We start from the raw sequence: 16,271 nt of genomic DNA, 5'->3' as shown, positions 1-16,271 counted from the left end.
CTGCTCACGCAAGGGCAGCAGTGCAGTGTGCCCCCATCTTCTGCCCACGCCAAGCCCTGCCGCCTGGTGGGCGAATGATCAGGGCGGGGACAACACCGAGCTCCATGAATGGGAGAAGACAGGATACATAAAAACAGTAAAATGTTTATTTCCTTAGAAAAAAAAAGTGAGGGTAAGGGTTAAGAAGTGATTGCGCCCACCGGCCATCGGCGTCAAGGCCAGGCCCCTCCAGGAGCCCCGGCACACGCGCCTGGAGAAGGCGCCACCTCTACCGGCAGGAACTCCAGGCTTGCCACGCTCTGCCCAGGAGCAACACCACCTGGGAGAGCCAGGCTCCAGCCGCCCGCACACACGGGCCAGGAGAGCGAGCAAACAAGCAGCAGAGGTGAGCTGGGTTTACCCAGCCCTCCTCCGGCAGCAAACGGCCGTCCTGGAGCCAGCCTGTGCGTGGAAGGGGAGGGATGCGACGAGCTGGGACAATCAGCAATGAGGACACTCAGCTAACAGTTTGGTTCTCAGTGTGGAGCGGAGACACGGTGACCGGATGGGGCAGACGACGTGGCGCAGGCCTGTCTCGCTGGACTGCCGCTGGCCGGAGGACTGCCATCTGCTCGGACGGCACTGGGGTGGAACCTATGTACACAGTAGTCGCTGCTGGGCCAGGTGGCGGCAGCAGCGCTATGAGACGTCCTCCTCTTCCGAACAGTAGTCGCGACCCTGTGGGCACAGGAGAGAAGCGTGACCCAAGAGTGATTCGAGAGGGTGTGCTGGCCACAGCTGGGGGTGAATGACTGCAGGACCCAGCTGAGCGCGGTGCGGGGTGGCCTCAGGGCATGGACGTCAGCCAGCCTGTGTGCACCGGGCAGAGCCCCAGTCGGCACGGGCAGGGCTTGGCTTCCCGCCGGGCAGGTCTGTCTTGATGAGATGGACATGGATTTTTTTAAAAAAGGAAAAAAAAAACAAAACCCATAAACCATTAAGACCTGTGGACCAGCATGTGAGGGCGGGCACTCTATCCACCTGCAGGCACAACGGGGCGCTGTCCGCCAGCTACGCCTGTGTACACAAGGCCACTTGCTGCCAGCTCTTTGCAGCCTCTGCTTGTAAGCAAACAGCCTGTACCCAGGTAGATGGCAACACCCACCCTGCATCCCAGGGGGCAGATGGCAGTACCCACCCTGTGCTCCAGGGGGCAGTCGTGCCTTTGGGCCAGAGCTCAGTCAGGGCACAGAGCTGCTTCCCCAGGGTTCCCTGTGTGCCCGTCCTGCCAGTGCCTGCTGGCACACTCCACGCCACGCTGACCTGGTCACTTGGTGCACAGCGGCAGCCCTATGTCTGATGGTGTCAGGAGTGCCCAGTGAGCCTCCCCCACTGGCCAGTGTCCACGGTCAGGAGCTGACCGAGAAGCAGCACGCGTCACCTGGTCAGAGGGCAGGAGGAGGGCACGGGCACCGCATGGACAGCCCTGCGTTCTTCCCTCCCCGGGAGATCTGTCGCCTTCAGTGCCGAGCCTAAGCAGTGACAGCCGGTGGGCCATGACACACTGATCACACATGGGCATTCTGGACTTCGAGAGCATGGTGCCCATGAGGCTGTGGGGCACAGGGTACCGCTGGAGCTCATGGGCTGGAGTGGTGCCACATCGGCTGGGTCCCAGGCTGCAGAAGGGGATCCAGAAGGGCTCCACAGCCCTGGCAACCGCCAAGCAGGCAGCTCTGGCCTTGAGCCAAGTGCCCGGAGGAGGGCCCTGGCCAGGTTTTTGGAAAGGCTTAGGAAGAGACACCCACAGGTACGCAGCCGCACCTCCTGCGCCCTCCGAACCACGCATTGGTCACCACGGCAGCTCTGCAGGCACCCCAGGCCAGCTCCCACAGGTAGCTGGAGTCACCCCGGCACTGTGGCCCAAGTCGGCCAGCGCTACGTGCTGTCTCCTGCCCTCCCTGGACAGATGGGCTTCCGAGGAGCAGGCTCAGACCATGTCCACCAAACAAGGCCGCTGCTCTAGAGCAGGCAGGCCTCAAAAACCGGCTGGAATCGTCCCCCTGGACAAACGCCATCCAGTTCTCACAGCAGAGAGACTGAGGCCTTAGCAACTGGCCAGTGGTCACAAAGCCAGGGTCCACTGATGGAGTGCCTCGCCCTGGCCTGGCCTGGCAGCCCTTCACCCGTCACAGGCCGCAGGCGTCCTGGGTCCAAACCGTGCTGGGGACACTGCCTCTGAAGCACTGTGGCCTCAGCACCCAGGCTGTCCCCCAGGCCGGCACTCCACATGGGATCAGGCTCCCTGCCGATGTGCCGGCCTGGGGGAGAGTAGCAGAAGAACCCCCGGCACCTATGTGGGAGACCTGAGAGAAGCTCCTCAGCTCAGCCCCAGCCGTTGAGGCCATCTGGGGAGCGAACCAGTGGATCAAAGATCTTCCTCTCTGTCTCTCCTTTTTTCTGTAAATCTGCCTTTCCAATGAAAATAAATAAATCTTAAAAAAAAAATCACCAGTTTGCCTTGCAGTAAAGCATTGTGTTCTTAGAGCTGCACACTGGGGAACGCCAACACCTCCAGTGAGGTGCCAGGTCTCGCAGGCACAGCGTGCAGGGTGCTGCGCTGGAGGAGTGAGGCACTCCGGCTGCCCACTTCCGGAGGCCTGTGCTGACATGGAGGACAGCGCAACTGAAACACTCAGGACGTAACGGGCAACACGACAGGGAAGGCCACCCCACCATCGCCCGTGCCCTCCGCTGGAACGAGCGTGAGCGTGCTCGGTGCAGAGACCCTGCGACACCGGCCTGGAGCCGCTCCTTCGCGCCGGTCAGTGGCTGACAACAAACGCTGCTGGTGCTACGCGAGCAGAGCGGCTCTGCCCGCTGGAGGCACAGCAGCGCAGGGGCAAGTTCAAGGACAGACCACGCTGCCTAGAGATTAGCTCCTTGTCAGGGCCTGTCGGGGCCTGGGAGTGCTGCTTAAAGAAGCAACTTCCAATCCAGGCCTCACCTTTTTACACTTTACTTCAAACTCCTAGACGATTCTGCTGCCAAAATAGGGAGTGTGTGTGTGTACAGTGTGAGTGTGTGGAATGTGTGTGTGGAGTGTATGTGTGTATGTGAGAGCGTGTGTGTGCGTGTGTGAGGAGAAGCCCCCTGCCCTGCCCAGCGACCCTAACTGGGGAACTGCAGAGACAGGCTCCAGGAAGCGGGCCTCCGGAAGGCCAGCAGCCACCAGGCAGCGCGTGGCAGGTCGGGCTGTGGCTGGCAGCATGCTGTGGCTGGCACATGCAGGCTCACCAACAGCGAACGCTTGGGAGCCCAGGCACCCGCACCTCGACAGCCTCCCCTCTGCAGAGCCGAGTGGGGGTCCCACGGGCTCCCCAGCCCCTGCTCGGTCCCTCACCCCAGTGCCGGGCTGAGATCCAAGCCGGACACAGCGCACGCCCCGACAGCCTGGTCTCTGACTCAGGGGAGAGCCATATCTAGCCAGAGACGCAGATCAGGGGCTCGGCTGGGCCCACGTGCAGGGATCGAATCCCCACTGGACCCCCGTGATCTTGCTGTCAGGGAAGGCAGCCCCACAGGCCAAGCACCAGGAGATTTTTCTGTGACACACAGGTTGTGTCTGCCAGCCTCCAGCCGTTACCTGGACAGCATCACGGGGAGCCAGGCCATGGAGACAGGTGCACGGAGCTGTGATGCTGGGTCCAGCTCAGGCTCTCCTATCCCACGTCTGACGTCTGCTGCTCTCTTGGGGACAGTCTGGCAGCTGTCCCCTCTCTACCCACACCACCCAGAAACCCTGTTCTCACGTCCCTTGCGAAGTAAAGCCAGCAGATCCTTTCCCAAGTCTTACCTGCTCGATTTTTTCATCCAGCATCCTGAAGAATTCCTGTTGGCTCTCGGAGATGTGCATGCTGCAACACAAGCGGTGGTCAGCGCCCAGCAGGCGCTTCCTGCACCCAGCACCCTCAGCTGCAAGAGGCTGGCCTCTGACCCTTGGGGTGTACCCCACGGCACGCTTCTCACAGACATGTGCTGTGTGTCTCGGCTCAGAGTCCCTGGGAGACGTCAAGCCTCCATGCCAGCTGTCCCCCAGTAGGCATGCCAAGCACAGGCGCCCCCATTCTGCCCCTGACTGTACTTGGGCTTGCAGCTTCCCCCACCCGGCAGGACCAAAGGGTGCTTTTTCATACATGCGACACGGCCATGCCACATACACTGGCGTGCTAGTTCCCTCAGACCACTAGCAGGCCACGTCTTGAGCCTGGCCCTCCGCCTCCCTCTCTTCTACTTACTGAGGACCTGGACCAAGACCTGACAACCCCATGAATTGCCAGTGTGGCATCACCTGCAGCCTTGCAGAACCAGCAGCTCCTCCCTCCGTGCAGCCACAGGAGCATGCAAGGTCCCCGAAAACAAGAGCCCTGTGTCTCAGACCTGTCCCCTGCCCACTGCAGCGGCAAAGGCAGACGCCTTCCCTCCCCTCCCCACTGCAGCATAGGATCTGACCCACCCCCTCCCCCTCCCCACTGCAGCACGGGCTCTGACCCACCCCCTCCCCCTCCCCACTGCAGCATAGGATCTGACCCACCCCCTCCCCCTCCCCACTGCAGCACGGGCTCTGACCCACCCCCCTTCCCCTCCCCACTGCAGCACGGGCTCTGACCCACCCCCTTCCCCCTCCCCACTGCAGCGGCAAAGGCAGACGCCTTCCCTCCCCTCCCCACTGCAGCACGGGCTCTGACCCACCCCCCTTCCCCTCCCCACTGCAGCGGCAAAGGCAGACGCCTTCCCTCCCCTCCCCACTGCAGCACGGGCTGACCCACCCCCTCCCCCTCCCCACTGCAGCAGGGGCTCTGACCCACCCCCTCCCCCTCCCCACTGCAGCAGGGGCTCTGACCCACCCCCTCCCCCTCCCCACTGCAGCACGGGCTCTGACCCACCCCCTCCCCCTCCCCACTGCAGCAGGGGCTCTGACCCACCCCCTCCCCCTCCCCACTGCAGCACGGGCTCTGACCCACCCCCTCCCCCTCCCCACTGCAGCATCAGCTCCAACACAGACCAAGGGTCTGTGTATGGCTCCACCCAAGCCCCGACCTGGCAAACCACCCGGCCCGGACACTGAAGCTCAGGGGCATCTGGTGACCATCCAGGAGGCTGACGGGGTGTGCTGGACTCAAGGGTGAAGCCCAGAGACCAGGCGCTGGGACTTACTTTGCTCGGGGTTGGTGTACTAAGCCCGGGACCTCTTTACTCGTCTTGAGTCTTGCACTGGAACTTGCGCTTTTCTCCTGTAACATATGAAAACGCACATGTAAAAGACGAGTCAGGACTCTGGTTCAACCACAGCCAGTTCCCCTCTGGGGCTGCTGGACCGGCGGCCCTCCCCATTCCTGCCCCACGTGCCCCAGGACCGGGACTGGCACTGTGGGTAGAGGACCAGCCTTCACAGCCAGTACGCTCTGCGGGCAGACGACACACAGCCAATGCTTGATTCTCCATCTCACAGGACAGACGATTCTAGAGCCGAGGGGGAGCAGCAGTCCCGCACGGCCTGGGTCCTGGTCAAGGGCCCCAACGCCCTGAGCTTTCTCTGCAGAGCACACGGCAGTTACTGCGACCTCACATTTGCCATAGCCGTGGCAGGGACAGCAGCCACAGCTTCCAGACATGTCCAGGAGCAGAGAAAGCCTGACACGGGCCTGTATGTTAGGAGCTGCTCTGCCTTCGGCCAGTACCTTCCTCCCCCCGGGGTTCTAACTGTGCGACAAGGAGAGCATGCCACGTCTCCATGTGCATGGCGCTGGAAGGCTCGCAGGGAAAACAGACTTTGCCAGTTTGTGACTTTGCCAGTCACAAACCTCACATTGCGTTTAGACAAGGAGGCTTCCAGAAACTTACAAGAGACATTGGCACGGTGTGGATCTTAAAACCTTGCCATGCTGAGATGAAACTAGTCTTTAAATCCCAAAGCCCCAGGCACCCACACACCCTACGACACGGCTGCAACCCACGCCCCACTTGCAGAGGCTGTGGTCTGTCATGTTTCCTGGCCAAGTGCATGGAGATGCGACAGGACAGTTCTCACAAGGGCCTGTCTCTCCCGGGGCAGCAGGTAAAACACTGAGGGCGGCCCCTCTCAGTGTCCGAGTGGAGCAGCCCTTCACTGGTCCTCTCTGGCGCCTGATGGAAGTGGCAGCTTAACCTGTGTGGCCCCAGATGTCAAGCAGAAAAGGTAGCATTTTGAAAACTTGATTCTCCCACTGTGAGGGTTCTCCCAGGTGATTGGCAGGGGTCCAAGCCCTTGGGTCATCTGCCTTTCCTTTCCCACGTGTGCTCGTGGGCAGCTGGATCAGAACTGGGGCAGCTGGAACTCGAACTGGCGACATCCCATATGGGTGCTTTTTTGAATTCTGGCTGCTCCACTCCCCACCCAGCTCCCTGCTTGTGGCCTGGGAAAGCAGTGGAGGACGGCCCAAAGCCTTGGGCTCCTGCACTGGCATGGGAGATCCAGAAAAAGTACCCAGCTCCTGGCTTTTGACTTCTGATCGGCTCCAGCTGCTGCAGCCATTTGGGGAGTGAACCAGCAGATGAAGATCTCTGTTCCTTCCTTTTACTCCTTCTCTATAACAGAGTTTCAAACAAAATAAACCTTAAAAAAAAGTTGTATCATGTAAAAGCACCATTACTAAGGCGTGTCTGACAGTCCCCTTCACAGCTGTGCTTCCCATCCCAGCTTCTGGCCGATGCGCCCAGCCAGGCACGGTGAGGGCCCGAGGGCTGCCACCCGCACCACCTCCTAGCTCCGGGCGGGGGTCTGGCCAGCCAGCTCGTGCTGCTGAGTGTTCAGGGAGGAAAGCAGGGCATGGGAGCTGGTTCCGTCTGCCTCTCGAAGGAGAAAACCTGAGAGGCACAAGTTAACCTACAGGCTTTCCTAGTGGATAGAAACCTGGAAAATCAAAGTGCATTTTTAAAAAAGATTTATTTTATTGGAAAGGCATATTTACAGAGAGAAGAGAGAGGAAGATCCTCTGTCCACTGGTTCACTCCCTAAGTGGCCACAGTGACCAAAGCGGAACCACTCCCAAGCCATGTCTCCCACATGGCGCTAGACTATCTAGGTGCATTTGATCCAAGTTAACAGAACATGGACACAAACACATGTGCCACCCAGCAGTCTGTGACCATGTAACATACGGAGCCTGCATGTTTCATGCCCCGCCACCCAAGCTTCGGATGCCCAACACGGATGGCCTCATACTCAGACAACTGCTGACCATGACACACTGAAGGCAGGCTCCACAGCCCCAGAGTGGCCAGCAGCCCCGTCAGCGAGAGAGCCGCCCCCTCCCAGGGACACAGCAGCCAGGACCAGGAGCCAAGGACCAGGAGCCAAGGCCCAGGTCTGGGGTGACTGCTTCTCACAGACCCGGCATGGATTCCAGCAGAGCCCACACGCTGTCACAACTACACCAGGCCCACCCCAGGGCAGCTGCTCCCAGTCCTCGCCCACTGCACATCACCCAGGTCAACTCCAGCTGCTGCTGAATGGTCACTGGTCAGAGGATACACCAGGAGTGGCAACATGACATGACCCCACACATATGCGGGCCCGTGGGCCTGCCTTGGCACACTCAGGTCACGGGGTCGTGTGCTAAACGTGATGAACCAACAATATACGTATCCTATTTTTTCCCCTCAACCTGTCCGTACTGGGGGATTTCAAAGTGTTGCTGGAAAATGGAACTGAAGCATCCTTCTTGGTTGCCGAAAACTCTGGAAACCCACAGTTTTTTGCTAACACACACTTTCCCACGAGCTGTCTGGGTGTCTCCTGCTGCTCCAGGCCCCGCCCAGGAAAGCAGCACGCGGCCCTTTTTCCCTCGCTGCATTCTCCCTGTCTTCTTTACAGACAACTAGCTCTCACTTGGCGCCCACCCAGGGCCACTCTGCACGGTGGCTGCTAAGTGATTCATGGCACAAGCAGATGTACACACCCTTTCCATGCCCAACGTCCTCCCTGCAAGCTGTGAGGTCACCATGAGGGGGGACAACTGGCACCCTCACCTGCAACACAGCACGCAGGTGGCCCATGCCCAAGGGGACCTTGGGGGGCTCCGCAGGCCTGAGGGGAGTTTGCAGAGCCGTGCCTGGGTCTACACCAGGTAAACTAGTAGTAATGTTCAGTCTGAATGAATAAGGGCTGAGCCCAGGAGTGACAAGCTGCCAGCACGGGAACACTGGCTTCTGAAGAGGACATGAGGGAGCCACCTGGTGCCAACAGGACACGAGGGCTTTCATCTGCAGCTGGAATGCGGCCTGTGAGGCAGCAGAGCTCATGAGGGCATCATGTGCGGACAGACAGGCCAAGTGTGGCACCAGGAGGCCAGCTGTGTGACAACAGACAGGAAGGTATGCAGGAAAACAGGCCCTGTGTGCGTGGGTTGGTGATGCGGATGGCTCTGCTCGTTGCCCACAGCATGGAAAACACTCCGGCTACCACAGCCCACAGGATGGAGGATACTCTGCAACATCCCACAGCACGGGGACGCTCTGTGACGACCCACAGCACGGGGACGCTCTGTAACGGGCCACAGCACAGGGACACTGTGACGGCCCACAGCACGGGGACGCTCTGTGACGGCCCACAGCACGGGGACGCTCTGTAACGGGCCACAGCACAGGGACACTGTGACGGCCCACAGCACGGGGACGCTCTGTGACGGCCCACAGCACGGGGACGCTCTGTGACGGCCCACAGCACGGGGACACTCTGTGACGGCCCACAGCATGGAGATGCTCTGTGACAGCCCACAGCACGGGGACACTCTGTGACAGCCCACAGCATGGAGATGTTCTGTGACGGCTAACAGCATGGGGACGCTCTGTAACGGGCCACAGCACAGGGATGCTCTGCCCAGAGCGCAGGGGATGATCTGTGACATCCCACAGCTCTGTGACTGTCACATCACCACAGCTCAGAAGTGGAGGGGACAGCTTGGCCTGGTTTTGTTGTAGGACTCCTGCACCTCTTGCCAGTCCTCAAGTCCTGACTGAGCCGACACTTCCAGAACAGCCAGGCGTGTAGGTTCCCTGCCCAGGAGGGGCCCGGATGCCACGCACAGGACGGCTCCATCTACGCTGGTAGTGTTCGCGGCACTTCAGGGGACCCTGCGCCAGCTGGTCAGGTTCAAACAAAACAAAGGTGCCCCAAAAGCATTCTGTGGGTTAAAGCCCATCCTTACTGGCTTTTCAAAAACCCAAGGCTGGGGGACAGAACTCCCAAAGGAACCCCAACAGTTCACCCCCAACTGTGCCAGGGAAAGCAGCAGAGGATGGTGGAAGTGTACGGGCCCCTGCAGCCACGTGGGCACCTGGGTGGAGCTCCTGAGCCCGGGCTCAGCCGAGCCAGCTCTGACCACAGCAGCCACGTGGAAAGCGACCCCGCAGCTGGAAGAGCAATCTCCATCACGCCTCCTCTCCCATAAGTAAATCTTTAAATACACGTGAATTACATCAAACGCAGGCAGCCTGGCGCTGGGCAGCACAAGCGCATCTCCCTCTGGGGATGCATTCAGTCCGGCAAGCACCGGTGGAAGCAGGGTTGTGGCAAAGAGGCTGGGAACCCACCTCCACATGGCACCCAGAGGTGCCAAACCTCAGGTGGCACCAAACAGAACTCAGAAACCCAGCAGTTTCCCCTGACACCTGGAGCACGAGTGAACAGACGTGCTCTGCACGCACTGAGGCCGATCCAGAGCTGGTCTTGGTCACCCCCCCACCTCGTTCTCCCAGGACCCAAGACGCCCCCAAGGCGAAGAAGGGCGCAATTTGCCTCAGAGGGGCACAACTTGTAGAGCCACTCCTGGGGCTCAGGCCTTGGGGCCTGGACAGCAGGGCATCCAGGGCTGGGGGAGGATGCTCCCCACCCTACACCAGGTGCCCTCCCCACCTGCTCCCTGTGGAAAGGACATAACAATGACCCCGCCAGCCGGTTCGCCTTCCCAGGGTGGAGTGGGTCCTTGTAACTGTGGGAACGAGAAGGCACTGGCACGGACAGAGTGCCTGAGGCGCTGGGGGCAGAGGTCACACGGGGGGCAGAGGTCACGCGGGAGGCAGAGCTGGCAGGGCTCACCTCCAGACATGCCACCGCTTGTGGCGACACACAGGTTAACTAGCGGGACCCAATCATTCCACACCATATGCTTTTTTCATTTAAAAAAATGTATTTTTCTTATTTTGAATTTTTGAATTATGTGTTACAATTTCATGTAGACTGGACTTTCCTCCCAAAACACCCACCCCCCGACAGATTTTCCCCTTTTTATTACAGTGGTATAATCCTTCATAAGGAATTATAATTCCACCAGTCTCTTATCTAAGTGTACCCCGACATTGCTGGTACAAAGTCAGTCCAGCACCCCACTGTCTACACTTATCCAACAGTTTCATTGGGAATCCATGTTTCATCCGGAAGCAGGGATGCATGTTGCATCGTACCCCCACATCGGGACTGGTAGACCCCAGTATCCACACCATATTTTAAGAAAACACAACTTCAATGTTGTAGAATATACAGTATTCACACTGATTAGATACACACATCCAGAAAATGGAAGAAAGCCAAGTCGAGCCTGTGAGAGGCACTGCGTCACTGCAGACCCGGGGCACACGGCCCCAGGAGTAGGCCTGCCGGCCGCTCCTCACCTCACATGGGACAGATTCGAGGACTCTAAGGAGGCATAGGACAATGGCTGTCCATCAGTTGAGACCTGCCCCTGAGTGGACAGGCCACAGGTGCAGATTCTCCGCTCGGCTCTGCCCAGGTGTCCTGACTCACCTGGGGGCCTCTCGGGGTTCCCAGCCTCCTCTACCCTCAGTTCCAGCGACATCCCAGGGCCCCCCGCGAGGATGTGTTAGCGTTCAGGGCTCTCCACCGGGAAGGCTCGTGGCGGTCTCCTCTGCCCTCCAGCTGCCCTCCATCACCCTGCTATTCTGTGTGAGCTGCGCCTGGCCCCAGCAAGGGCATCCAGGGGTACCTCTGGTCCAGGCCTAAGAGCGAGGCTGCTCGGTGGGACAAGTCATACACCCTGGGACTAGGTTGGTTCCCAATGGCAAAGGGGCATCCTCTGTGTGAACCCAAAGGAGGTACAGGGGGTCTGCTCAAACCCAGGACTGCCTGGGCTGCCACCTTGAAGGATGGCTTCTCGTCGCTTTATGCAGTCACCACACAGCCTGTCGTGGCTCAGCGGTCTCCCTGCCTGATGCAACTGGCCCTCCCCCACAGGCAGCCCCCCGCAGGGCACACACACACAGGGAGCTCCACCCCTGTGCTCCTTAGGAAGCCAGGGGAGCCAGGCCACTCCTGCCTGCACAGCTCAGCTCAGTGCGGCAAGATGGTTCCGGCTCTCTGGGCTCCCAGCATCCTGGGAGAGGCAGAGGCGCTAAATACACCTGTCAGGATCAGCGGGGCCACACCCCGGGGAGGTCCAGGGTCGGCAGGCCCAGCTGGGGAGGTACAGCTCTCAGGGTGAGCTGTGGGGGGCCGCGTCCTTCCCCAGGAGGCAGGCCCAGCACTCGTCCCCTGCCACTGGCTCCCAGAGCGCACACACCCTGTGTGCCAGGACCCCGCTTTGGTGACTGACAGGTAACACTGCGCACGGGCCCTCAGACACACGAACTCATTCCCAAGGCTGTGTGACAGGGTGCAATACGGAGTCCAAGGTGGTTGAGACATGGGATGTGCCTGGAGGAACAGCTGGTGAGAGGTGCTGACGTGATGTGTAGCAGTTCTGTTTCTCAACAGAACAAACAAACAAGCAAAAAACACTAACAGCTCTACATACAGGGCTCTGCCCCCTTACAAAAACAGATTTCTTTAAAAAAAACTATTTATTCCTCAGATAAAGAGTGACGGACGGAGAGAGAGGGTTAGAGAGGTCAGATCTTCCTTCTGCCGGTGCGTTCCTCCAACAGCAGGCAGGAGCCAGGGCGCCTGGTGTCTCAGGGGACGGGTGCCCACGTACCTGAGCCACCTGCTGCTTTCCAAGGCAGGCAATGGAGGGCATGGCTTGCCGGAGTCGCAGGCAGAGCTTCCTATGCACTGGCCACAACACTGGCCCTCCACCCAGAGGTTTTACTCCTGAAAAAGTGGAAACGCTCCTTGCTTAAACCTTCCGAGGAAACACAACAGAGGCACAGGGCAGACACGCCCTCTGGCCTCCCGTGGTCAGGCCACAACCAGACACGCCCTCTGGCCTCCCATGGTCAGGCCACAACCAGACAATGACTGGAGGGCAGGGCTGCTGGAGAAGCCCCCAGCGGGAGCGCCCGCCACAGGCTCAGACGCACTGCCAGCACGCAGGGGAGCTAACGAGCAGGTGCCTGGAGAGACTGCCACCCTCCCCACCGCCTTCTTCCTGAGGCTCCAGGAGTGTGACCTAGCGCCAGCTGCAAGAGTAGAGCTGAGACCCAAGTACCTCAGCAGGAACCTGAGACACAGCGACGTGGGCTACCACAAAACACCACCAGAGGCCTGACCCGGGCGCTCCTTAGTGAAAACACCGCCTCCCGGAGCGAGCACACACAAGGGGGAGCAGTGTGGCCTGTCACCAAGGGGACCAGCAGCCCAACAGAAGTCAGCAGCCCCGCCCATCCAATCCTTTCTCCTGAGGGATGGATGGGGCCTCGGCACCCATGGGGGTCCCCAGGGTGGGCTGACCTCGGGCATGCCTTGCCCTCAGACTTCATGTGCACCCTGGAGCAGAAATCAGCTCCTGGTCAGAGCAGCCCTCACAGGCTTCTCACATAGTGGGTGTAGAACAGCTGCTGCCCAGCCCACACCCCAAAGTTCCTCAGGTGACACGCCCCGCAGCTCCTCAGGTGGCACGCCACATCCCAAAGTTCCTCAGGTGGCACCCCACATCCTGCAACTCCTCAAGAGGCACCCCACGCCTCCACAGCTCCTCAGGTGGCACCCCACAGCCAGCATCTCCTCAGGCTCCGGGAGTGCTCCGAGCCTAAGCCATCTGCACAGGAAACTCAGATCCCACATAGCGAGCAGCCACAGCCATGGGGAGAAGGCTCACTGGCCCCCTACCTCCACTGTTCTTGCAGCCTGCATCCCAGGCCACCCCTGGTGAGTCTTAGCCTCACCCCATCACCCGATGCAGGGGTGAGAGCTGCCTGGCCGCAGACACACCCGAGCGGGAGCAGTCACAGGCAGTGTGCTGTGGGAGGGGCAGGGGTGGCCAGGGCCACTGCTGTGGACAGACAGTAGCTCGGGGAGGACTGGTGGCTGGGGGAAGCTGACAGACCCTCTCATGGGAGTGACCACCAAGCTGGCCTCCAGCCAGCCGGCTGACAGCCAAGCTGGGCTCCCTTAGCGACATGCCTGCGCTGCGCGGCTGCGTTCCCATGGAGACCCTTTTATTTTTACCCAGGAAAGAGTGGGTTTTCCATAAAACACTCAGACACATTTGGAGCCGCTTCACCAGAAGGCTGCAAACAAGGCACACTTGTTCAGGCACTAACCCAAACACGCCAGCCCAGGCCCAGCTGCATGTGACGCTGGCCACGCCGATGGAGCCCATCGGAGGCTGGGGGGACGTGACATGTCCAAGGTGCTAGCAAAAGCCCGGTGGCAACCAAGACTGTGGTGCCTGGGCAGGGTCTCCGTCACGAACGGGACACGGCTCTGCGACGGCCACTCTGCTCCACACTGAGGCTTCACCACCGCACTTTGTCCTACAAACCCAAAGCCATGTGTGCACTGGCTCCCCCACGGGCAAGCCCTCAACAGCCACGTGGCTGCCACTGCTACTTGGCTGAGCAGGGACAGCGGGGAGGCAGTGTCCCTGCTTCTTGGCAGTATCTTCAACTCAGATCCTGGGGTATGGGCCAGGGCACCTGAGCTGGCCAACCCGGCAGCTTGCCTCCAGGGGCAGCCTTGAAGACCGCCACCCTGCAGCCCAACTACAGCTCTCTATGGCTCAAATGCTGTGGGTGTGATGTTCTCAGCCTGAGCTCTTTTGTTTGTTTTAAATATTTATTTATGTTTATTGCAAACGCAGATTTATAGAGAAGAAGAGAGATCTTCTGTCCACTGGTTCACTTTCCAAGTGGCTGCAATGGGCTGGAGCTGAGCCAATCCAAAGCCAGGAGCTTCTTCCGGATCCCCCCTGTGGGAGGACACAAGCAGGAAGCTGGATGGAAAGTGGAGCAGCTGGGACATGGACTGGCATCCATATGGGATCTTGATACAAGCAAGGCAAGGACTGTAGCCACCAGGCCATTGAGCTGGGTCCCACCCTGAGCTTTAGAAGTAATGTGTTTCACTTCAGGATGGAAAATACTTTAGATCGAGGAGGAAATTAAAAAAAAAAAAAATCTGGGAGGGCCCAGCGCAGTAGCCTAGCAGCTAAGTCTTGCCTTATACCTGCCGGGATCACATATAGGCACTGGTTCTAATCCCTGCCTGTGTCCTGGGAATGCAGTCAAGGACGGCCCAAAGTCTTAGGACCCTGCACCCAAGTGGGAGACCTGGAGGAGGCTCCAGGCTCCTGGTTTTGGATCGGCGCAGCTCCAGCTGTTGTGGCCACTTGGGGAGTGAATCATCAGACAGAAGATCTTTCTGTCTCTCCTTCTCTCTGTATATCTGACTAATAAAAATAAAATAAAAATCTTTGAATAATTTTTTTTTAAATCTGATCGGAGGTTAACACAGCTCCATAGTGGGCTAATCCCTTGCCTTTGGCACTGGCATCCCATATGGGTGCCAGTTTGTGTCCTGGCTGCTCCACTTCCAATCCAGCTCCCTGCTTGTGGCCTGGGCAAGCAGCAGAACACAGCTCAAGTCCTAGGGACCCTGTACCGCGTGGGAGACCCAGAAGAAGCTCCTGGCTACAGACTGGCTCAGATCTAGCTGTTGCAGCCATCTGGGGAGTAAATCAGTGGATGGAAGATCTCTCTGTAAATCTGTCTTTCTGATTATAAATAACTATTAAAAATTAAAAATAAGAATGAGCCCCAATCTGGGGCCCTGACCACTGGTAACACTGGCATGCCGTATTGGTTCATGTCCTGTTGCTCCACTTCTGGTCCAGCTCCAGTTACCATCCTGGGAAAGCAGCATCACACGGACCGTGTGCTTGGTCCCTGCACCCCTGGGGAGACCTGGAGGGAGCCTGCACATGAGCCAGGCTTCAGCAGACATCGGGGGAGCAGACAGGCAGATGGAAGCGCTCTCTCTCTCTCTCTCTCTCTCTCTCTCTCTCTCTCTCTGACTCCATCTCCCTACGATACCGCCATGGCACCTGCTCAGGCAGCTGGAACCCCAGGCAGTTCTTCCAATCTTTCACAGATAATTTCTAGATTTATAAACAAACACAGAGGTCAAACGGCAGACAACAAAGACGTCAGAAAAGGCCTGACCCTACACCAGCTGTCAGAACTGGAGACATGACTCAACCACACTGACAGAGCTGTGTGACAAACGATGACAATTTTAGGCGCTACCGCTGGACATCTATTTTCCATGGAAACCACCCAGGGGAAAACAAGCACTGTGGTGACCAGGATTCCAGGCGGACAAAGCAAGCAGGTGCAGCCACGGAGCCGTGGGGCTGCCCAGCCTGGGGCAGCAGGGAGATGAGCTTCCATGAGACACAACGCCGAGACAACAGGAAGGATCAATTTTCTTTCTAAGAGTAGCCTCTTTCTCAAAGGCTGTTTTGTTAGTTTGTTTTTAAAATGTATTGATTTGAGTGGCACAGTCATAGGGGAGGCCGGGAAGGGACAGAGAAGTCCTCATTCTATAGGACACTCCCCAGACGGCAGCGACAGTCAGGGCCAGGCCAGGCTGAAGCCAGGAGCTTCATCCAAACAACTGGGCCGGCGTCCATCGCTGGCATCGCTGGCATCGCCTAGCACGGAGCTGCGCAGGAAGCGGGGCAGCGGGGACTCGAAGCCATGTCTGTATGGGAGGCAGAGTTAGACAGTGGCTTAACCTGTATGCCACAACACTGGCTTCATGGCCTCAGGAGTATCTCAAAAACAACTGGACAATGTTCTCCAGCCTCCAACTCCAATGGGAGGGAAGCACGAGGGAAGGACCGGGGCAAGGCTGACAGGGAACAATCTTTCAGCTGCTGTCGCTTGCTCCTTCCACACGACCAAGTCTCACAGCGCGCGGCCAAGGCTCCGGCTCAGACACAGCCCTGGGAGGGAGAAGTAGCTGAGGGACGGCAGAACAGAACTCTTCATTGCTTCTTCCCTGCTTTTTATTTCTA

General features: G+C 58.9%; 1 protein-coding gene across 2 annotated transcripts in view; it reads right to left on the bottom strand.

The window, feature by feature from the left end:
- Positions 1–421: 421 nt before the first annotated feature.
- The window catches only part of C10H1orf21 (chromosome 10 C1orf21 homolog), a 74,743-nt gene continuing 58,893 nt past the window's right edge, over positions 422–16,271 (bottom strand). For both annotated transcript variants that reach the window (XM_058668942.1, XM_058668943.1), the window contains exons 4-6: positions 5,197–5,273; positions 3,836–3,896; positions 422–717 (exon numbers count right to left, since the gene is read on the bottom strand). In XM_058668942.1, the coding sequence (XP_058524925.1) occupies positions 679–717; positions 3,836–3,896; positions 5,197–5,273 (177 nt within the window). In that variant the 3' untranslated portion in view covers positions 422–678. The remainder of the gene's footprint in view (positions 718–3,835; positions 3,897–5,196; positions 5,274–16,271) is intronic.

Source organism: Ochotona princeps, chromosome 10, assembly GCF_030435755.1.
Source record: "Ochotona princeps isolate mOchPri1 chromosome 10, mOchPri1.hap1, whole genome shotgun sequence".
NCBI lineage: Eukaryota > Metazoa > Chordata > Mammalia > Lagomorpha > Ochotonidae > Ochotona > Ochotona princeps.
This window is presented reverse-complemented; position numbering and strand designations above follow the sequence as displayed.